This window comes from Strix uralensis, chromosome 13 (genome assembly GCF_047716275.1).
Source record: "Strix uralensis isolate ZFMK-TIS-50842 chromosome 13, bStrUra1, whole genome shotgun sequence".
NCBI classification, from domain to species: Eukaryota; Metazoa; Chordata; class Aves; order Strigiformes; family Strigidae; genus Strix; species Strix uralensis.
Genome location: NC_133984.1, coordinates 7,793,447 through 7,817,102, shown reverse-complemented (window position 1 = coordinate 7,817,102; position 23,656 = coordinate 7,793,447). Strand labels below are relative to the sequence as shown.

At 46.7% G+C, this 23,656-nt stretch overlaps 1 protein-coding gene across 1 annotated transcript; it reads left to right on the top strand.

The window, feature by feature from the left end:
• Positions 1-6,378: 6,378 nt before the first annotated feature.
• Positions 6,379-22,427, top strand: F9 (coagulation factor IX). The gene is made up of 8 exons (XM_074882467.1): positions 6,379-6,462; positions 9,566-9,729; positions 10,071-10,095; positions 11,969-12,082; positions 13,836-13,964; positions 16,069-16,307; positions 18,582-18,699; positions 21,685-22,427. The coding sequence occupies exons 1-8, from the start codon at positions 6,399-6,401 to the stop codon at positions 22,230-22,232; spliced, it is 1,401 nt and encodes a 466-aa protein (XP_074738568.1). The 5' UTR covers positions 6,379-6,398; the 3' UTR covers positions 22,233-22,427.
• The last annotated feature ends 1,229 nt before the right edge of the window (positions 22,428-23,656 follow it).

The following is a 23,656-nucleotide window of genomic DNA, read 5'->3' as shown; positions in this document are numbered from 1 at the left end:
TCCTAAGGTAGGACAGAGACGCTGCTTTTTAAGATTACTTTGTATTAGCTTAAATGCAAAACTATCAGGACATCTGCAGTAAAGTTTAAATTAACAACTTCAACTAAAAGTTCAACTAGTGCAAATCTGATGAAGCACCACTGCATTCTGTACAGACACCTCAGGTTCCAGCCCTTTTGCATCCTACTGTTCATCCATCTTCTTACTATAAAGGCTTCCAGCATCTTTTGTACAAAGCATAGGCCTGACACAGCAACTCTACAGGCACCAAACACGTATGGACACTGAGGTGTCATTTTCCCATTGCACTTGGAGCACAGGTGTGTTCATTCCCTGTGGAGTCAACACAGGGAGGAAGGCACTTCAAAGCCCAGCCATATCCCCAGCATCTGACCTTTTTGGTCTCTGAGCCTCTAAAAGTTCCTCTTTCCTGCAACTATAGAGTCTGTGGTCCCAGACTTGGTAATTCAAGTTAGGAGATTAAATTCAGAAAGATGAACCCAAGCTTCTGTGTCTTCTTAGCACCAGAGACTGGAAAGACCACCTGCAAACAGCCATGGCAGATCTTTATGTCAGAAGGTTCCTTCCTGCATCAGGGAGGTGATTCCACCATACACTAGTGAAAATAATCCCTCTGAAGCAACCACTGGCTACACAACTACCATCCTTCTTGAATTTTCCAAATAACGCCCAAGTAGTGCAGAGGAGTTTGCCTAGTTCTCTTGGTGAATTTGGCTGCAAATTATCCTTCACAGCAAAGCACTGTTGGCCTTGTTAGAGTTGGCAAGTCAGAGCATCCAACCACCCACTAGTGAATGCTGTTAACAAGAAAAATACACCAGGGCACTGGATCAAGGGAACAGAAGAAAAAACCCAAGTAGGTCAGATCCATTAGAGAGGCCAACTCAGTCTTAACTATTCATCATCACAACATACACCTCTGACAGTCCTGGGATTTAAAAAAAAATTACAGTGTCTCCATCTGGAACCAGAGTGGTGGTTTCATCCATCACGTGTTGGGGTGAGTAGATAGTGGAGACTGTGAGGTCCTGTTCTCTAAATATCTGTCAACTACTGACTGCCTCATGCAGTAAGTCCAAGAGTTATAGGGAGACCTCTCAGCTTTTCCAGTTCCTCCCCAAGTCAATCAGCTGGAAAGGGTGTTGTAAGACCACATTTATTAAGCAGAGGACAAGCTTCGAGTGCCACTGCCTCAAGTACCTATGACTCAGGGAGCCGACTGGTGATATAATTTAGGGATACACAGATTAGAAATATCCTTATCTCTTCTCTGCATACCCTCCCTTTAGATTTTAATGATAATACGACAGACAGTTTGGTCCCTAAATGTCAAGAGGCAAATTATAAAGATAGTAGAAAGGAAGGGAGATAGAAAAAGTGAATAGGGCACAGGGATGCCCTGGTACAAGGAGAAAGCAAAAACTTCAGATGGAATATGGTTAAGGGAAAGAAAATTAACAGGGGCATAGTCATAAATGTTGACATAAAAGATGGGCAAAGGGAGAACACTGAATATTATTACTTTATGCTCAGTATGGCATTAAGTGCAAGGGCTTTGACTATGATGGGTTTGTATGTGCTAGTGGAGACTTATTTCACACCAATTTTGACTATCCTAAAATAGAGTCTGACATATAGCATAAACTGTTAATCGAGGCTTCTTTTCTACTCAACAGAAAGGGAGAGCAAGAGAGAGACACCTCCCTCCTCTAACCACAGGCATCAGAGAAAGGTGGGATGAGTCTTCTCCCATGAGTGAAGAAGGAAACAAGCTTCCTCTGCTTGGCTGGATGCCACTGGCTGGAGTTAACCTGTCTCTATTAACAAAGTCCTGGTCCAGGAGTATTCCTCTAGGACACACTATTAATACCATCAACAGATGAAACCTGTGGGTTTGCTGGAGGAGAGAGAAACATCTTTCTGAGATCTGTTTCAAAGCAACCTTGAGAACTCAAGTTCACATCAGCAAGCCTGGGGCAGGACGAGCCTCTATCCCATACGCAGTGGCAAGCCAGCTTTTGAGCTTATATTTAACTTAGTTCTTGCTCTGTATGATGATGTTTGAGCTTGGTGATCTACTTGACCCATGAAAACCTGCAAGAGCTGCTGCCTTCTCTGAGCTTTGTTTCATTGCTTTATCCAGAGTCTGAAGTGGAGATGGCAAAGTCTAAATTTAGAATAACTTCAGCAGCACGGTGTGTCTAGCTGTGCTTGCACTCCACTTTCTGAAAAGATGATGACCAGACTGAATCCAGATTTCCTTTTAATCTGTCCTATTTAAAATCAAACTGAAAAGAAAGATATTAAAGATGCTACTGTGAAACGTGCTGCTCCATGAATTAGTAATTGTGTTTACCTTCTATATTGGGAATTTTTTGCCTGTGTAGCTGTTTCTTACTGCCACTCAACGTGAGGAGCTTTTATTCGAATGAGATTATTTCAAAGCACTTTTACACCCATGTAGAGTCAGGGGCTTATTTACTTTCTGACAGTTATTTACTGCCCATAAATATTTCACAGCCACAGGATCTCCCAGATGAAAGCAGAGTTTGCTCTGTGCTCCTGTTCAGGAGTCTAATTAAAAACAGAATAAAATGGGAGGGATGGAGCTTAAGTGCTAACTGCGATGGATGTGCCTGGAGGGAATTCAGCAAGGGGAGCCTGTTTCCTGGCACAGGTATTGAAGCCTCTGCATAAAAACAGAAGAAAAATGCCCAACACAGGAACTGGAAGCCCTTAGATGGATAGGGACTGTAGAGGAGAGGCTTTCAGAGATAGGATAGCTATAAGCCAACATTGCTCCTGCACAAACTGTATGCTGCTGTCACTGAAGAGTTGGTCCTGGTTGCCATTACACATCACCAAAGCCAAACCTGAGTATCTCTCCCATAGCACAGATCTGAAGTCAGCAGCATCTCCCTGCATCTGCGAATCCACCAGCCCAGAGCCACCACCATCACAGGGATGAGGTTTCTGCATTTCACCTGTGAAAGCTGAGGGCACATCCTCACCTGGGGTAGATCACTAATGCCACTGACATCCAAACACACCTTAGTGTCTTCAGTGGCTTTGGGACTTTTAACAGAATTGATACTTTCTTGAGTATGTTAATGACTACAATAGAACAATAGGCACTGCAAAGGACTCCATGGCTGTGCTGCCTCTATATTTGGATAACTTCCCACAATCATTGCTCCAGAAAAAGCCAGGGACTTCAAAGTAATCAAATAAAAAAGAAAAAAAAAATATAAAGATCAAGATTACTTTCCCTGTTTTTCTTTCAGAAATAGGTTTTTTGCTGTTGGTTAAGGAAAGATCACTTACTATAGCAGTCTAGAGGGCAAGGGTAAATTGCAATTTGCTTAAGGTTTTGAGTGAGGATTTTTCACTTAAAAGAGTGCATTTGGAGACAAGGGATATTATGAACAATCCTTTAACAAGATCCTCAAGCCATCAGGCTGTTTAACATTATTGATCAGTGCAGCCAGAGCACATTTAAAAAAAAAAAAAAATCTATCAGATCAAAATAGCTTTCTTGGTCTGACTTCTCCAACTTCATTTCACTTTGCAGCAGAAAGTCCCCAGACCTGAGGTGGTGGCCCTACTGGGAACATGCTGCCCTGCACCCCTGCCAGCTCCTTCTGCCTTTGACACAAACACATGCCCAGCAACCACATGAGTGTGATGGTTCTGTCCCAACAAAAAAAAGGGATATTTCACCAAAAAAAGCCCAAAACCTAACACCTCAAACCAGAAGATACATCTCCTAACAGCTCATTGCTATAGAAAGCCTTTTTAATAGGAAAAAGCATGACTTGGGTATGTATTTTAAATAGGCTTCTTTTGACAACATGGAACTCTTAAGTCAAAATATACCCAGATGCGATGGATGTCCTCCACCTAAACAGCAAAACTTTCATCTCCAAAGCGCCCATGGTGGGGATCGTAATTCTGGGGATTTTGTTTGCAAAATAAATAAAAAGAAACACTTTGCTTTCAATTTAGTGCCCCAGAAGTTGACAGCAATAGTAGTAAACAATAGAAATTACTTGTATTTATAGCCTTGTTCTAATGATGTTGGCATTTTCTGTGAAGATTAATTAGCAATAATGTTGCAAATACTATTACAAATGAAATATGCACCATAAACCAAAAATAATTTGACTGACCTATGTTCTAAAGTAAAATATTTACAGTAATGAGATTCCAATTATCTTTTGTTATGGCAGGCCATTCTCTGCACTCCTCTTTATTGATAGAAGATACATTGTTTCAACATTTTAGCTCAATTTATTTTCTCACATTTGCATTTTCTTATGCACAGAAAATGAGAGATGATCATTACCTTCTTCACTTTGCATTCAATTTCATCAACAGCACATTACCTCATCCTAACTCATTTATCTACCACAGAAATTTGATAACTAAAGCTACTGTCAGTGATGAATAAAGATAATTTCAAACAGAGCAAGAAGAAACAAGATGAATTATAGGTTTCAGGAACTTTTGTTTTCTCAAGAAAGGGAAAATAAAGGACTTTCTCCACCTAGGCAACAGGGATCTCATGAGGCTGTAACTCACATTCAGCATCTCATATTTACCTGCAGCTGATCGGTCCTTTCTGCATACAGAAGTAACTCCAAATACCCGTGCAACCATAAACATCTCTCCCGTTTGCTGCACAAAGGAACATTTTTAATTTTTTGGACACAGTGCACAGAATTTATGGTTCATAAGCTCAAGCAAACACTTTAACAACTACCCAAGGGCTATTGTAGCCTCATAGCAACTAAGAGCTCTCCAGCCTGTGAGACACAGGCACATCCAACACAATACATACTCCACATCTCTCCGGATGGCATCAGCCTGCTTGCAAGCACTCACGGCACTGTGGGATTCCCTTGCATTGACAATAGCACAATATCCATCTTGCTTTGCTGAGAACTAGTGAAACCTGCCAGCTCTCCTCTTCTAGCTCTTCTGCTTTAACAAGCCATCAGAGCCCGCTAGACTCTTGCTGCTCTCCTTAAGCATAAGATTAGAGCTAAACCAATCCCAAAAGGCAATAGCACCAGCAACACACTCGGAAATGGAGTTTTGCTTTAAAATGCCTCTGTCTGAGACCTTTTTGTAGTTGGGCAGAGCAGTGCAAGCCCCAGATGTACACAGGTGTGATGATGGATATCAGTTCCACCCTGTGCACTGGGGTGTGGGGGGATAAGCAGAAACTGGGAATCAGATTTTGAGGGACAGGTCATTGGCAGAAAGGCCACAAGCCCTCCCCAGAGTGGGATGAATGATTCTGGCCTCCTAGGAAGGAGAGGGGGGAGATTTTTGACCTTTCTGGAAGTGAATTTTTTTTTTTTTTTTTTTTACATTATTTACTATTTTCCCCAAAGCAATTACTCACCTTGAAATAGCTCTTCATATTAAGGGAAAGACAGAAGAAGGGAAGAAAGGGGTTTTAAAAGTTGTAAGTAACCCACCATTAAATATGAATGGTTTCATATGAAAACCCACTCTTTCTTTTCTGTATGAAAACCTGGTTTTTTTCCCCTATTTCATTTCCCCCATCTCCCTCCCTTTCAGTCTTCTCTTGGGCCAGTGTGGATCAGGAGCAGCCTGTGAACCTGCCCTGGGCAAAGGCTGTCCTGCACCCAGGAGCCTGCACAGTCTCCCTGCTCCAGAACCAGCGTTTTATCAGCACATCCATACACCAACCCACTGTCTGAGCCACCAAGTATCAGATTACTTCCTGTGGCCTCAAGTACAGGACCTAGGAAACTCCATGTTTTCCCAGGATTTGCCCCAGCAGATCTGGATAACGTACCTCACTTCATCCATGTTTTTGATTAGATAACCCACATGAGACCTTGCTGGCTGACACAGCCCTGCTCCAAGGATGCCTGGTCCCCGAGAGAAAACATCATCAGTAGGGTCATCTTCAAGGGAATTGTGCCAGCTTTTTTGGATGAAAGGTGAACAACGCTGAAGCCTTTGAAAATGCTACTGTGGACTTTTATATGGTCAACAACATCACCTGGATAGGAATGTGAAATCCAATGCTTTAAAGAGGTTCACTGAAGCTGAATTAATTTATTCTTGTGCCATGCTCAACCCCAAAACATGGCAGTAATATCCTACAGGGCAGAAGATGGGCCCAAGGACTGCAACTACCTAGCAGGTTTCTTCTACGTGGATATCCCCCTCCAATAACACCCATGCTGCCATTTCAAGCTTCAGCGGTGGCACCTCTGGGGACCTTAAATTAAAGGGTTACCCAGAGTAAATAAACAAGCACTTGCACTTTGGAACTATTGACTGAGCTCCACCACCTGAACAATTTGTTACTGAGAGGTTTGGACAGTGGGAAGAAGATGGCAAATATCCCCCTCATACTCATTTGTCTTCTGGGAACTTGTCTTGGTACCGAAAATACAGGTGGGTTCATTTAAAAGTCCTTCACATTTGGGTGAGGGGGGGTTACTGGCACAGGTGAAGCGACAATTTGTCACTTGACTGTGGGACAACTTGTGCAGTCTTATAAGAAATGAGAGCTCAGAGGGGTTGTTGCATTTCATAGCTCCTCTCTTTAAAACTGGTGCTTTTCTTGGGAATGAAATAATAGTTTTTATGCTGATTTTACACAGAATATGTCACGGATTAATTTTAAGAAACGGATTTTTCTTAAACTTTTTGCAGCTTTTAAGCTTTCAGAGCTTTATTCAACCATTTTAGAATGCATCCACCCACACACAGAAGGGAAAAAAAGGGGAGAGAGTTGATAGTGGAGTAACATCCACACCTCTTTGTGTGCCATCACCTTGTCCTGGAGTACAAACAAGTGCTCACATGCATAAAACAGTCATTGGATTTGCCACTGTGAGAATTGTTTAAAGCCAAACCCAGTGTGAATTCAACAAACACTGTAAGATGCAGTCAAAATTGTAGACAAGATAGAGTAGATGATGGATGTGGGCAATCACACATAGTAATGCAGGCTGTTGCTTGATTTATCTGTAGCAGCAACAGTTCCAGCAGAGGCTGGTTCACATCCACTGTGAGTACTTCTCTGGTGCAAGGCTGGCCTTTCTTCTTTCATTAAAACATTGCAAGTAACAGGTTAAAAAAAGAGCCTCTTTCCAAAATGCTTGCTTAGCAATGAAAAGTGAGCAAAACGTCATATCGATACTACCACCCACCCAGGTGTACCTTCTAGAAAATACTATACTCGGGTGGCTGGACAGGTCTGCCCCCACAGCCCCTTGGCCCAGAGACCCATCTCACCCTCTCAGATACTGGTTCAGAAGTTGGTAAGTCATGTGTGAGTATACTCTTGGTGTGAGGATGGTTTCCAGCCAGGGTGAGGGTGAGTACCACGCCCGTGACCCCATGGGGCCTGCAACCCTCAGTTCAGATCAAGTTTTGCTTGTAAAGCAGCATGTGGGATCAGTAAGAAACTAAGAAAGCCTAGAGGGATCTGAGGGAGGCAAAGCTGCATTCATTAAAATGAGTGCTCTCCATTAAATAGGTTAATTATGGCAGATGCCTGGCACATCCCACCAAGAAGAGATGAAGGAGTGGGTCTACTCACTTCACGCAGGGTGATGTGGGGCTGTGCCCACATCAGGTTCCCCAGGCACTAAGCACATGGGGAGCCTAACAGGGTTACAAGACCAAGGAAGGCTGCTCCCTCATTCTCACCTGAGCCTTTTGTGCCTGACTTGGGGACAAGCTAGAGGCTGCAGCCCGTGCCACAGGGAGAAGAGGTCAGGTGTCCTCCAGCAAGGCTGTGCCCCCCCGGTGCCTCTATGCTCTCAGCCCCCTGCTCAGCTGAGGAGGCTCATCGGGGGGTGTATGTTATGTCCCACACATAAACCACAACCCTGCAGCTGGGAGGGAACTGGCCACCCCACTGGGGCTGTGGTGTTTGAAACAAGCCTGGCTTCTTCAGAGGTCAGTGCTTTACCCATCAATATCTACTGTCAAACAACTAGATTAAGGTCAGAATTTTAATGCACTCTTTTTCATTTTTAACCAAAAACACACTAGCATGGGGAAAACAGAGATGCTAGCTTGCTGTACAATGATTAAAAACATTGCAAAAACAATTTGCCCATTCTCTTGCAGAGAGATCTTTAGCTGAAGGGGCTGGTCACACTGTCAGTGGCATGGTGTAAATCAGAGCAACTTGCCTGGGGCTCATGAGAGTTCAATAAAACTGATCCGCTGTGGGTTCAGGGAGACTGGGATCTGCTCCAGATCAAGAGCAGATGTTAGCCATGAGAAGGAACGAGTGGCTGGTATTTGCACCTCACTCTCCTCTCTGCCCACCTGGCTGAGCTCATGCTCTCCTTAACCCTCAGAGGGGCCAGGCCCACAGGTGCCTGAACCCCTTCCAGCACAAAACCCCCAGTTCGTGTCCAGGGTGGCCATCAGCAGCTCCAAGAAGAACTGCTCTACCGTGCCATCTGGTGACAAAAAGGGACATGGCTGCGACTGCGCAGGGAGAGTGGAGGGAGAGGAGAGGCTGGGGAGGCAAAGCAGGAAGCTCCTCTGAGTGAATAATGCCTATTTCAGAGCAGTGGGATGGGGGAAGAGTGCTCAGCAGAGGTGGGGGTCTCTGAGAGGTGGGTCAGGATCATACCCTGCCGGGTGGCTGTCACAGGGTGACTGCTGCTGCTGACCCTGCCGATGGGACGCGTGGCCAGGCCAGGAGAACGTTCATGGCAGCACCATGACAGGACTGCATGTCTTTGTGCCCTTCACCAGGCAGCCACCACGGGAAGGCTGGTGGCCACCATGGACATCCCGCCTGGACTGGGGGTCCCTGCTGTGCCAGCAGCTCTCTGCCTGTGATTTCTGCCCAGGTGCTTGGCCAGCAAGTTGTAGGTGGATGCACATCACCTCGTTAACACGACCTGGCCCAGGGGGTGAGGAGGGCTCATGTCACCCCTCCTGCCAGCAGGAAACCGTGGTACCCAGGCACATGGGCAAGTGTGAGGAACAGGGAGAGAAGCAAATGGCCCATGGCTTCCAAGGCTGCAGCTGCTTGCAGAGGGAAATGGTCTTTCACAGGTAAAACAGGCAGAGACAGTTAAAGCAGGACAATTTCTGTGTCCAGACAAGACTTCAACCAAGCAGCAGCATGAAAAAGCCTATTATTTTCCCTTCTCAGATAGCTTATTCCAGTCTGTGCATCTATGACAGGAGATACTCACACCATCAGCTTTAGGGCATTTTAAGCATCAGACTTCAACACTCCTAATCACCCTCTCACCATCAGTCATTTCTGTCTACCAACTACTTTGACTCTTGGTTCTCCAGATTTGATCCTCTGGATTGCACTTAAACACCAAAGAATCATCAAGTAGATAATAACACTCCTGAAACATCCACCGCCATGGGACAATGGGGGGGTGGGGGGAGAGAACGCATGAAAAGGGCTTGCTTTCTGGGAGAACAGAGCCCTGACAGCCCATCCCAGTTGCATCACACAATGGTGCGTGCTCCACTCTAGCCCCTATTTCTTTTAAAATTGCAGTCTTCATCGAGAACAAAGAGGCGAGCTCAGTTCTGCACAGGCAAAAGCGAGCCAATTCAAACAGACTGGAAGAGGTTATTCCTGGGAACCTCGAGAGAGAATGCATAGAAGAAAAATGCAGCTTTGAAGAAGCCCGAGAAGTGTTTGAAAACACAGAGAAAACAGTGAGTATCGCTGCTGCAAAACGGCAACACCTTGTTCCTCCCAGCCCGTACTTCTACGAGCCTTTCAGGTGAGGAAGCACAGAGAGGGAAGGAGGAGTGAACAGAAAGGGGAAAACCTGCAGGGACCTAGTGCAGCATCTAGTGTGTTTTATTCTCATTTGTGATCCATCAGTTGGGCTGGGGAACCTCTTTAAAGGTTTGTTGGTCACCATTGGGATTACAGAGGCGGTTGTTTTCCTGCAAGTCTTTTGCTTTAGCTTTGGAGTAATCCCTTTACTACTTCAGTCAGGCAGTGCCCAGAAATTAGAAATCAAAAGAAATTTATTGTTTTTCCTTTGCAGATGGAGTTTTGGAAAACATACATTGGTAAGAACTGGTTTCTTTATGTTCAAATGCATAATATTCATCTCTTAATGCATAAGTAACAGATGTTTTTTGAAACAAATGTATTCCAGTGTTCAGAAACTGTATAATGACAGAGCTAGTCAGAGTCAGGCACCCTAAATCCTGCAGCCACCCTGCCTGGGCCTATCCCATTTGTATACAAATTGCAAGCCAAAAAAAAAAAAAAAAAAAAAAATTACTTAATATTTTCTTTGTTCAATCAGGTTTTTCTGAACAAACTTGTAAAACCTCACAGAACAAAACCAGTTCACACAGACCACTGGATCCATTGACCCCAGGTCACACGTGGTATACAGTAAAACACAATAGCAATAATTAACACCCTTTCAGCAAACAACAATCGCTCTGTTCTCAGAGATCTCTAGATAAGGCACAGCCTAGTGCAAGCACAATGCGAATCCCTAGAAAAGTCATATTAAGGTAGAGCCTCAACATGATCATAGCAAACAGTTGTTTGCAATTCACACCCGTGGTCCCAAACCCTTGTTTCTCTACCATCTTCTTTCCACCATCTATTTTTTCCCATTCAGCCTCCATCCCCAACAACTCCTCAGTCCCTTACCAAAAAGATTTCAATGCCCACTAAAACATCTGAAACTAATTTTAAGGACATTTCAATAAATGAACTACTTTGTAGATTGGCAAAGCGCCCAGAACATCTCACTAAAATGCCTTAAATAATTCAGATTATTCAGTCCAGACTATAAAATAAAAAAGTTACGTTTGCATTGTCCTCTGAAAAACCAACTGATGAAACTCAACACTGCATTTATTTCCCTGCCACTGTAACCAATTAGGTTTTTAAAAATAATGAAATCATATATTCCCCTGTCACCCAAAGTGCCTGGTTTACTGTTCAGTCTACAAGCTGCTATTCTGAACACGTGCAGCCCACAGGAGCTCACCCCTTGCACAGCACCCAAGTGGTACCAAGCCCCAATTGCCCTCACCAGACAGCAACAGCAGACATGATCCTCACCTTATGTACAAACCCCAACACCCTGCCTTAGACAAAACCATTTTGTCCTTGTTTGCAATCTACCTTTTGTATTCCAGCCCATTTCTGAAAACACCATTAACAGCCACACTTACTGGCAGGACACAAATGCATCAAGACATCCCCCTTCCTTCTTGTTTTTGCGTTACCATTTCAGAGCACACTTCCCTGTAATTTAACATCACTGACTTACTCTTCCAAAACGATAGATCACTAATTTTGCAATACTGGATATTTTCACTAAAACGTCAACTTTTCAGCTGCAGGCAACTGTGAAAATGAAAGCTGTGATGCGTAAAGAAAAATCTAGACAGATTAATAGTAGTACAAAACTTTAAAAGAAAGAGCAATGACCAAGGCTATCAATCCTAATACACAGAGAGGTCTCCAAACCCAAGCGGACAGGCCCAAGCCTTCAGAGAACAAAGACAGTAGTGTTAAAATAATTCAGATTAGGAAACGCTAACCACTCTTGAGGAAACAAACCTCCCAACTTTGTCTGTCTAACTTAGCCAAGACATGAGATCCTGTTGAGATGTTGCATGAGGGAGACTGAAGAGGATTTCTGCTGAAACGAGCAGAATTAACCCACATGGGACAGGGTGCATACTTAGGACTCTGGGTAAATCACTGCTGCTGATGTTACCTCAGTGCTGATGTTGTCTGTTGTGCACTTGGGTGCCAGGATCTGGCTTATTTCCCATTGCAAAGAATGAAGGTGTGCAGTTTCTTACTTGTCTTTAACAGGAGGCTTGCACAGAGCAAGGCTCCAGGGCTTGGTCAGCACCATCCATGGCAGATGCTTACATTTGTTAATTCTCCTGTCTTCTCTCCAAGATGGAGATCAGTGTGACCCCAATCCATGCAAAAACGGAGCCGTTTGCAAGGACGGAGTAAGTTCCTATGTGTGCTGGTGCCCAGCTGGGTATGAAGGCAGAAACTGTGAGATAGGTATGTACCGGGGGCTTGTCCTGTGGTTGTTCTGCCCTACTTGAAATCCCATTGGATCAAAATGGGTGTAGAGTTTCATCCTACCAGAGGGCTGTTTCAGACACATTTTGCCTTGCTGTAAGGCACTGCATGAATGTGCAAATTCAGCCTCTTGGCAATGGGATTACAGGGGGACATGCTTGGGGGTACAGGAATGGATGTCTCTGTCTTCTCCTGCCCTTGGTGGAGTCCCAGCTCCACCTCTGCTGGGCACCGAAATGCAGCTCTTAGGTAGGGTTCAACAGAAACTCAGGCTCAAGGTCTTTTGTTCAGAACGCTGTGACTGCCAGCGCAAATGTTGACACAAAGACCTTCCTTTATCTCCCCAGCACAAGCCTTTCCGGGGCTGCTCGTCAATCAGGGATGACGTGCTCACCTGCTGAAAGCAACAATTTTCCACCAACCCCAGTGGGGCCCCCGTGTTCTCACTCCTCCTCTCCATTTCTCATGCCAGGCTGGGCAGCAGGTGCTGAGCAGGGCAGGATTATTGTAACCTCCTCTCAATGGCACTCTGCTAAATTCATAATTACAATTATCACCAGCAACCTTGATTCTGAAGGCAAACAAAAGACAAATATTTTCCTGATGGGTTGAGGAGTTTATGAAAACCAAACAGCTGATAATTTAAGCAAGAGGGATATTCAGCTCTTATATTTATAATATAATCAGGGGCTGTGCGACTCGCATAATGTGCTAGACTCACTGCACTAATAAAAGATTCTCTTTCTAGTTGTGCTTCTGCTCTGGCAAGAGAGGAGTGTACGTTAAAAAGAGCATTTCAAAGCTGCATCAAATTTAAATAGTCTCATTGCAGATTTCTCATGGAAGTGAGACAGGAACAAAAATAGACCTAGAAGTGAGGCGTGAAAAGGAGCTCTGTAAAAATAGTAAATGATGGCATTAAAATGGCTACAGGAAGGGAGGTGTCCTTGAGGAAGTAGGAGTGGAGTTAATCTGCTGTGAAGTTATTTGAAAACTCACTGAGAATTAAAAGGGCACCTGCAGATTAGTGGTTTCCCACCTCAAAAGATGGTGTTCCCACCACAGAGGGGTGAAAGGTGGGGTGGGAGAAGACACACACAAATCACGGGAATCTCACTGTGCCTCAGGTTGGGACCCATTTCATCAAACACCCTGCTGAAATGGGTCTTCCACATCAGGCTGCAATGATTTATTGATGTGTCAGAAAGAACATATGGCTTTGTTTGAGGTTTTAAATTTGGAGCCCAGCGATAATCCCAGGACAAAGCCCTTGTTGGGTTCAGGGTTTGCTCCCATTCAACACATGGCATTCTCCACTAACATCCACACCGGGGCTGGATTGCCGTAAGCACGGCGGGGAGGATTGCAGCATGATGGTGGGGAAATCATGTGGCTCATAACCAAATATTTGCAGGAGTCCTTTACAGTCAGGCTGCCAAATTTCAGACAGCACAACAGTTGTTGGAGACAAAGGCTGCTCTAGGGCTTGGCAGGACCTCTCATAGGGCCATTCCTCAACCTGCCTTCTCAAAGAGGTGCCCAGGGCTCCTTCATTATGAGCAGGAATGTGATTTGGAAGGAGGACACTCTCTTTGCAAACAAGCATCTGTTTTCCATAGTCTGGAACAACTGGCATGGGTTACAGGCCAAGTCCAAAGGCCCAAGTCCCAACAAATCTCTGACCAGTTGTATTTCAAAAGAGCTTTCACGATTTCATTTTAATTTCTTTCAGACTTCACTTGTGCCATTAAAAATGGAGGCTGCAAGCACTTTTGCAGGCATGACCCACCACAGAAAGTTGTGTGTTCCTGCGCCGCTGGCTATAGACTTCATGAAGATGGAAAGTCCTGTGAACCTACAGGTTAACTTTTAAAGTGTTTTTAAGAGATTTGGGTGAAAGTTTCCAAGGTCTTGTCCTGGATTCAGATACATGAATCTCACAGAAATGCAATATCCTGTTGGAAACCAGCCTTGGTTTCCTGTTTAGCAAATGTAAAGAGCCTGACCCTGCACTTTCGCAACAGTATATGTAGGGTCAGGCTTGAAAGACACAATTTAAACACTCTTTTTTGAGCCTAGGTGGGTAGAGAAGGAGGGTATTTGTCTGGGGATTTGCTCACAAGGCAAATGCTCATTTCAGATGACTGCCCGCACAGGCACCTCTCCCACTTGCAACCATCTTACATTTCTAGATATGGATCAATACTTTTCTGGAGGCAGAAGCGTGATGTTCAGCTACACCAGCATACACGCTTGTGTCCATCCATCCAGAGCTCACTCCCTGTTCTTCCAGTAGGAGCTACTATTTAGTTACTGATCCTACACTGAGGATGTTCTGGGCCTTTTCAGAACAAAAAATTATTTTTCTTACTCTAAGTCCTCCTGATGGTTTGTTTCATGGCTGGCCATTACACAGGGTCTTATGATTACCTGAGATGGGTGGAAACAAGTGAAGCTTTGTGGTGGTGCTGTGCTCCCAACAGTGTGCATCTGTACACAAAAACCCTCAACAGGAACTAGACTCTGTGATTTAGCTGCGGTATTGAGTGGGGTGGAGGGGAAATGCATTGCTTGAGGTTGCAACTTCATAAAGGGCTAAAGAATAGCTGGTTCTTGTTATATTCCCCAACTTTACCCCACTCCTAGGCTGTTACAATATCTCTAACTACACCAACACATGCAATCCCAACACACCACAACACAGCAAGTTAATTTGGCACGAACATCTCAGAAGCACATCTGGCAGAGGAAAGAGGAGATTGAGTAGAGAAATATTTTGTCATCTAAGGTCAATTTAACATTTGATGCTATCATATTTCTAACACCTGAGAGTAACAGATTTGCACACCTAAGCTAGCATGCCAGCACCCACACAGGTGAGTTAGTTTCTGAAGGTCTGATAGCTACAGCCAGGAACACTTTGAGCTCCCGAAAGTGCTGACTTTGAGCAATCAGTGTAGAAAGTATCAGGCTGGGAGTCAGGCCTGTGTTGCCCAACATGCTGTATCACTTTCACTGGACCAGAAAGTTTCACTGTTAACCATAAGATCATCTTTCAGGTTGGGTAATTGCCCTTCCTGCAAAAGTTTAGATCTGCTGGCTCCAAAGACTTCATTTCCTAGCCTAACCTCACGGGTAGCACTTTCCATCATTCAACACTTATTTAAGCCCTATTCCTAAAGCAGAGTGTTTAAAAAAAAAAAAAGAAAAAGAAACAAACAAACTTCAGTAGGCCACACTTACATCTGACTTTACACTAATGTTTGTTTGCACAGTGCTGTCAAAAGCTTTTCAGATGAAAGACAATGCCTGATGCTATTTACTATTTTGACTGCCACTATCAGCAGGAATTCAGCACACACTGCGTAGGAGAGAAATGGGAAGAGCTCGTCTGAAATGAGCCTACAGATGAGATCTTCATTAACAGAGAAAATCTACAACTCTAAAAAGAGTTTATTAATGTTTTCCTCACCTTGGTGCCAAGCAGGATTATCTGTACAATTGGCAGATATTATTTCCTGCCCTCTCCCAGCTGGACTTTTGTTGTACTGGAGTTACTTGCTTTAGAAATGTCAGCCAAGTGCCCGGCTGCCTACCGCAGCAAGCTTCCCAGGTATGCACCTCAGCATCCCACGAAATAAAGGCACAGCTGCACCGTCCCATCAGACACGCACTCTCTCTAACAAGCTTTCTTCTTTTTAAAATCTGTTCAGATGTCATTTCTAAAACCCAGAAACAATTTCTGCTTTTGTTACTCTTACCTATTACCTGCACTGCAGCTCGAAGGCACAGGCGTCTGTTTGCACAGAGAATGCACAGTTGGCCTGCAGCCCTGCGTCTCCCATGCCAGTCCCAAAACAGGGTGCTGAGATGAGGCAGCATTTGCCTCCTCGCCTGCTCCTTCAATCGCTGTAAGTCTCAGCATGATGCACAGCCAGTTGTAACCGTGACTGTTTCGCCCCCAGTGCCATATCCCTGTGGGAGGATCACGGCTCCTGAAGTGAAGAGCAAGCTCACCCGAGCCATAAACACCTTCGAGCACTGGAACATCACCGCCGATGACCAGGATGATGCTCATGACGAGGTGCTCGACAACATCACAGAAACCAGCACTGCCGCCACCACGAAAATCACACCCATAATTAAGACGGGCACCCGGGTTGTCGGTGGATCAGACAGCATGAGAGGCGAGGTGCCTTGGCAGGTACTGGCTATTTCTGCAGCTCTCCTGTAACCTCAGCAATTGCTCTCTCTATTCATTTCCTTCTGAATGCAGGATTGCCTTTTTTCTACATACCCAAAACCCATCTCCAAGGTTAGTTTAGCAATAGATCTCAAGTCTAACAGGAACACGGCTTCTTTCTGTACACAGTTTTACGCCACAGCAACAAAACCTGCCTGGGGGTCTACCCTAGCAAAAAAAGATAAAAGTCAGAGTCACAGCAGTTTTATCTGGTGGGGCACAAAGGATCTGGTCTTGAGCTATAGCAACAGATTCCCCAGTAGTCCATGAATTTCTGAGGGAGGGAAACTTTGCAAGGCACATCTTTGCAAGGAACAATGGAGCTCATTTTTTGGCTCCATCAGTTTCAACAGATCATGATCATTTATGCCAACAAGGGATCTACCAAATCCAGCTCTCTTTCTTTAACCAGCTTGTGACATCCTGGTCATCTCTACTTCACCAAAAGTGACATCACAGGCAAGGGGGAGCTGCAAAGAAACCTCCTCCAACCCACTGCTCCACAAATACTTTCAAACTGTTGTCAAAAGGAAAGTTATGTCCTAACTTGGATCTTTTACAAAGTCATCTACTGCCCTTAAATTCTACTCTGACTTCAATGAGCACAGAAATCTCAGTGGCTGAGAGCGTAAAATAATAAATCCAGATGAGGTTTTAAGAATGGCAAATCTCCTTCGGCTGCAAGCTCTGGCACAGACTGACACTGGTGATGTCAATGAAAAGTTGCCCACACAGGGATGTAAACGCAGATCAGCTGATCCCTCATATGTGCTGAGGGAGCAAAACAGTGAGCAGGGCATATGTAGGAAGGTCAAGAGAGGCATCTGCCCTCCATTTCAGAGCTAAAAAAGCTCAGAATGTGTTGTGGAGATACACGGCCACCAGAAGCAGCAGCAGATTTGTTGGGAGGTCATGTTTTGTGTCTGAAAGGAAGAGGCCGTAGTGCTGCCCTAGCCACGCAGAGCTTTCTGGCACAGTCTTTTGTGGGACAATCCACAGGTGATGCTGGCACCCACCACCCGTTCACCGAGAGTCAAGAGGAGAACCAGAAAGTTAAATAAGAGAAATCAGTATCCATAAAGAAAGTAAATTCACGTGTTACAAGCCCACCAAGTCTGGCTGGTTGGCTGTGCTCATGGAGACCTTTACCTCACCAGGCACCCTCTGAAAAAAATCTTGGCTGCCCTTTGGCAGCCAGCAAACGAAGATGCTCAGCCTGCTGGGATACAGGCAACAGCTGGGAGGGGTGCTCCGTTCCCACCTGGGGTTTGGGGGTGGTTGTGGGGCTCAGATCCCAGCAAAGGGCCTTATAAATCACGTCACAGTCTTGTCTTTGGCTGCTCCACGGGCAGGCTCGCAGCCACAGGCATGCATGAGGAGAGGGCAGCCACTACCGGCATCCTGCACTGCCCTCCCATGGCCAACGGGCCCGGGGCACCTGGTCACAGCCCACGCAGGACACCAGGGAGTGGACGGGGGGGATGGCTGCGGGCGTGGAAGTACTCCAGTTCATCGCTGAGAGCGAGCTCTGTCCTCCTCATTATGGGTATTAAGTTCTGTAAAGCGCAGCTGGCTCTGCCTAACGAGGCATCAAATGAATGCGTGGAAAGTATTTACAGGGACGAGCCACATCACGTGGAAGGAAATAAATGGGTGAATTATAAAGAAATCCTTCTTTTAAACACAGTACACCAAGTCAGCTGATCAATTTAATTAGAAGTTTTAGCATAGGGACTGTCCTGGCTTGTGCCCCATAAGTGCTGGGGCAGTTAGATGCCCAAATGAAATGGGTAGTTAAGGTTTTGTCCCTAGTTAACTAGTTAAGATCTAGTCACTGGCAAAACACTTGTAGGAGATACATGCAAAAATGCGAGGTGCATGCAAAAGTGCTTGTATTTCGGACACTCTGGGTTTTATGCTGAGGTTTACGCCCTCCCAGCCTGTATTTCAGATGCTCTGAATTTTATGCTGAGGTTTGTGTTCGGAGCTGTCTGCCCTCCCAGCCTGGAGCAAAGGGAAAAGTGCAATGGGACACTAATACATTGGCCACCCTCTGTGACGCAGCAGGGGACAGAGGGGCAGGGACACCCTGAGGAGCAGCATCTCTGGCAGCACTGGGTCTGTATGACCTAAACACAACCTGTCCTAAGACAAAAAAAAAACCCCTGTGTCCCAACTCTTCTTCCCCACCAATTTACACAGACCCACGGGTGTGATTTCTTTCTGCTCCCACAGGTTCATCTGGTGAACAGCGATGATGTGGGCTTCTGCGGCGCATCCATCATCAACGAGAAATGGGTAGTGACAGCAGCACACTGCTTGAAGACAGGCGTCAGCATCACTGCCGTGGCAGGTGAGCACCTCAGGTGGCATCGGGCCAGCACAGGCAAGGGACGTGGGGCAGAACTTGCACTGGCCAGGAACAAGGCATCACACAGGACCCTGGGACCCACACCACCACAATGGGCAGCAACGTGGCAGGAGTTGCTTTAGGCCACCAAGGCCCTGGATGCAGATTGGAGCATTTTGGCAGCCTGATGTCTGCAGGTACCACCACCTCTGGTGGGAGCAGTGAGCTGGGTCTGGCTTTGGTCCCAAAGCCAAGGAGCTGCTGGACCATGTTGCAAACACAGCTCAACCTGGCCACAGGCAAGCTCACACGAACCAGACAGGACCCCAGGCTGCTTAAAAGCCCAGTGGACTTCAGTTAAAATGCTGCTTCATGAGGTGGTATGATGAATTTTTATCTCTGCTGGCCACATAGGACCTCACTAGGGATTTTCACTCTTCTTGCAGGTCACACTAAGTTTTCACACAACTCTCAGAGAATGGATTTGTGTGGCTGGTGCAAGAGGGGCACCAGTAACCTGGCTAGATCCTTGCAAGGAGAAGATGACTACTTTTTCTCCTAACTTCTTTAGAAGTAAATAAAATTTGTGGATTGAAGTAGAGAAACTGGGCTGGCATGTGGGAAAGCGTGCTTTTACAGGAAGGTCTCTGGGGAGTTAGGCAGGAACAGTGCGGCCAGACTGCACAGCAAGTGATGCTACTACTTTATAAAACAAATGTTATCTCTGCTTGAAAAATAGTGTTTCCCCCTGACTCTTGGTACCCAGCTGTTCCAGACTGCCTGCTAGGCAGCCTGCTGATAACTCAGCACAGGGCCTTGGCAAGCATTGTGGTGCCATGTTTCACAGCTGTGTCAGAATCAGCTTCCCCAAATTATTTGTTTCTCCCCTGTATGAATAACTAGTATAGAAGGCTTACACTGATGATAGGTACAGGAGGGGAACACTGACACGGTTAGTAATTGCTGCAAGCAGCGCCAAGAGGAGGAATGGAAGAACCATGCTTTCTGTTTAAACACGATGAAATATATCAGTGACAAAAATTACATTCTACCTGAGCCTTGAAGCACTGAGTTTATATCTACAGAAACAAACTCATCAAGAGGGCTCCAGCTGCATCTTCATCTTCCATGTTAACGTGGCTGAGTTCCTGGGTATGCCTGGCCAGACCCTGGAGACCCAGTGCCACGGGGCTGGGCACCACCTGCCCAGTGCTGGCAGGACGAGGCTCGCAGCTTGCACACAGCATTTTTTGCTTTCTACTTTCAGGCAGTTTTGCTGGAAAGCCCAGCACAAAGCCCAGACTTGCACCCACTAACGTGAGAAAGTACAAAATGCCCAGTGCAAAAACAGTCTCCCCCCAGAAAAGCACATTTCCACCTGGACAGAGGTTTAGCATTCGCTGCATCTGCATGCAAACTGCCTCTCCTTTCAGGCTCTCTCCTGCATGTCACCCCCTTCATCTAGGATATGTTGTCAGCCAAGTCCCCTCACACTACCTTCACACCACTCTGCAGCACTACTGGGTTTCCAGGGCAGGATTTTGAACAGGCAGTAAGTCAAGAAAGCAAAACACAATTTTACAGGGCTTCAGGGACTACTGAATTTGTGCCTGCACCACTGCATGGGCAATATCTGATTCCTTCACGTCCATTCATGTTAAATGTTCAGCTTTATATATAGCATCCTAGGAGGCCCAAAAATTGATAGCAGGGTGTGGAAGAAGCGTTCCCCTCCCCTGTCCTTTGCCTCTCCACTTTCAACCCTGAAGCATATTTTCAGGTCCCCAGCAACAGTAAGCAGCCGCAGCATAAGAAAAACCTTCTGAAAGTCTCCCCCACATCTGTCTTGCATTTACACTGTAGAAACGCAGCCTGGGAAGAAGCTGACATTCACACTCCGCTGCAAAAAACCCCTCACAGAGCACAGCAGCAGCACCAGCCACCAAACCCGCCTTCATCAGGCGCCAGCATTAACGTGAACACAGAAAGCTGCCTCACCTCTGTCGCTGGGCTCCGTGCCGCTCCTCGCAGGCAGACGCAGTAGACACAGGACACTGCCAGGGCCAGAAGTGCTGCAGATATTGTTTAGTGGAGATCGTATATTCTGGAGATTACAGCAAAGCATGTAGAAATACCGCAGCAGGGGTTAAATGCACTCTGCGCCTCTTGGGCTGTGAGAAAGCAAGCGGGAAAAGTCATCCTGCTCTTGAGCCTTCAGCACAGCCAGTTCACAGGCAGGAGAGGGGATTCGGCTACAGACAGACCCAGACGCTGCCCATTTGCCGACCTGAGACCACAGAACATTTTCCCTTCTCTCTACCTGTTACACAAGCCGGGAGGGGAGGTAACAGGCTGCCAGGAACTCAATCACAGGAGCCTGAAGCTGCTGGCAGCACCCTGCAATCACAAGCAGCTGAGCCTCATGAAGGTGAAAGGGACCCAGGGACACCTGTGAGCATCAGGGGGTTGGCCCTTTGTAGCCCCCTGCACTCCATTCTGCCCTGTGGCTGGGTGGGTTTAGAAGAGGAAAGGTCAGGTTTCTTTTCACTAATAAATGACCTATTTTAAACAAAGACTTTTAATTCTAGAGGCTTTCCCCCCTTCGAAGCAAGGGCAACATCTCCTTACATCTCTTTGAGGGTGCTAAATCCCGAGAACAGACACATTGCTACTAACCTTGGTAAAAGCACCTGGACCTTTGGCACTTGATCGGCCAGTGTGGGCCTGGTGTGACATCTGGGGTTTCAGGTCCTGCCAGCTGCGGGGACTGAGAAGGTGCTGCTGTGGGGGAACCTCCAATGCCCTTTGACAAGGAGCAGGCAGCCTTGCCAGCACCAGGCTCAGAGCAGCCCAAGGGCTGGGGTGTGCAGCGCTCACCCCTCTGCAACCACCCGGCTGGGCTGGTATTGCAGCGGGACGGCATCGTCAGGGCATGGTCACTCGTCCAGCCACGGAGGGGACCAGCTTAAGCCACGCTTGTCTCTGCAGGTGAATACAACACCAATGAGGATGACAACACGGAGCAGCGGCGTAAGGTGGTGAAAGTCATTCCCCATCCTACGTACAACGCCACGATCAACGAGCACCACAACGACATTGCCCTCCTGGAGCTGGACCAGCCGCTCAGCTTCAACAGCTACGTCACCCCCATCTGCATCGGCAGCCGGGAGTTCACCAACGCCCTGCTGAAGCATGGGATGGGGACGGTGAGCGGCTGGGGTAGCACGCTCTTTCGTGGCCGGCCGGCCACCATCCTCCAGATCCTCAAGGTGCCCTTTGTTGACCGGCCAACCTGCCTTAAGAGCACCTCCACCACCATCCTGCAGAACATGTTCTGCGCGGGCTTCCCAGCCGGGGGTAGTGACACCTGCGGGGGGGACAGCGGAGGTCCCTACACCACCGAGATTGAGGGCACCTGGTTTCTGACAGGGATCACCAGCTGGGGCGAGGAATGTGCCAAGCCAGGTAAATATGGCATCTACACCAGGGTCTCCAAGTACCTGAAGTGGATAAAGGAAACCACAAGGCTTACCTAACCCACAGGAGGTTACGCTGTGCTGTGGGATGGACTGGTTCATTGAGGAGAGACCGTAGCAATCTTCGTGTTTTTCAGAAATTGTTGCATTTTAATAAACATTTCTAAATTAACTAATTTCTGCTCTTGGAAGGCAAAAGTTGAGAGAACACAGTGGAAATGTGGTAATAAGGAAATAAAAAGCCCTTTTAATTACCCACGACTGCACTCCTGAATGCACTGGCACTGTTGAAATGGTATAAGTCCCCAAATAGCAAATGCAGAGGGTTGTGGATGAGCTGGGGCATGTCTCATACATGACCCAGGCCAGCGTGCCACTAGCATTGCCCATGGCTGCTGCACAGCACTGCAGGCAAGGGGAGCCCAGCAGGCACTGGGTGCCTCAAGCACTGGCATCCAGCATCATCCCGTGGCAGGAGTCCACAAGGGAGGTGAACACACAAAGCATTGCACCTCCAGCACTCTTGGCCAGACATTTTCATATGAGCCAGGCTGAGATAGATCACGTGCAGCAGTAAATGCTCCTCCTGCTTTAGGACAACATAAAATTGGCTGTATAAATGACCTAAAACCTGTATAAAACTCATCTAAAGGTAGTGGCAGGCTTTATGCTAATGATTTCTACAGAGCCTTGTTAGGATTATAAAGAGAACTGCTTAGTGCTCGTTACCTGTCCTGGTCCCCATATTAATTGTGTTAAATTAGAGACTGCGGCCACAGGCGCTGCTGGTGGTGATGGAGATGGAGCCATGCCCTCCCCAAATGAGCTTGCAGGATGTTCCCTGTGAGCAGACAGCTTGGGACCACCCAGTGTCTGATCTGAGAGGGTGGCAGAAAACTCACGGGGAGGCACTTGCCCCATGCCTGAGGTGGCATCCCAAGGAAAGGCTACGCTGGGCAGAGGTTCTCTGTCGGGCTGATTCAAATGAGCTTAATTCAGTTCCCAACTTCAAGGGAAGAGAATAATCCTGGAGGAAGGGAGGTTTACTTCTGATCAGTGCTGGTTCGTCTCATATCTCCTTCCTTGGAAAACTCCAGGGGTGCATGGGGAAACAGCGTGGCCTTGGGGAACTGCACCGTGATGCCTGGCACCATGCCAGGCACCGTGCGCAGGACCACGGCATGTCCCCAGAGGCAGAACCCCACTGACAGGAGTCTTCTCCCTCCTGCCCAGCGAGACTTGCCCCCAAGACTACCTCTCCCCCCCCATACCACCTGCAAAAGGGCTGTTGATGCCTGCATGGCCCTCATGCACCCACCCACGAGCATGGCCCCATGGTCCCCAGCCCGGAGGTCCCTCCTGGCAGCACTGCCCGGTGCAGGGATCCAGGGGAGGCTGGTGATGGAGACAGCCTGAGACAAGGCAGGATTTTAATAGCTGCTGTTTCAGGCGTCAGTATGAGCGCTAAGGTGCCTCTCCCAATT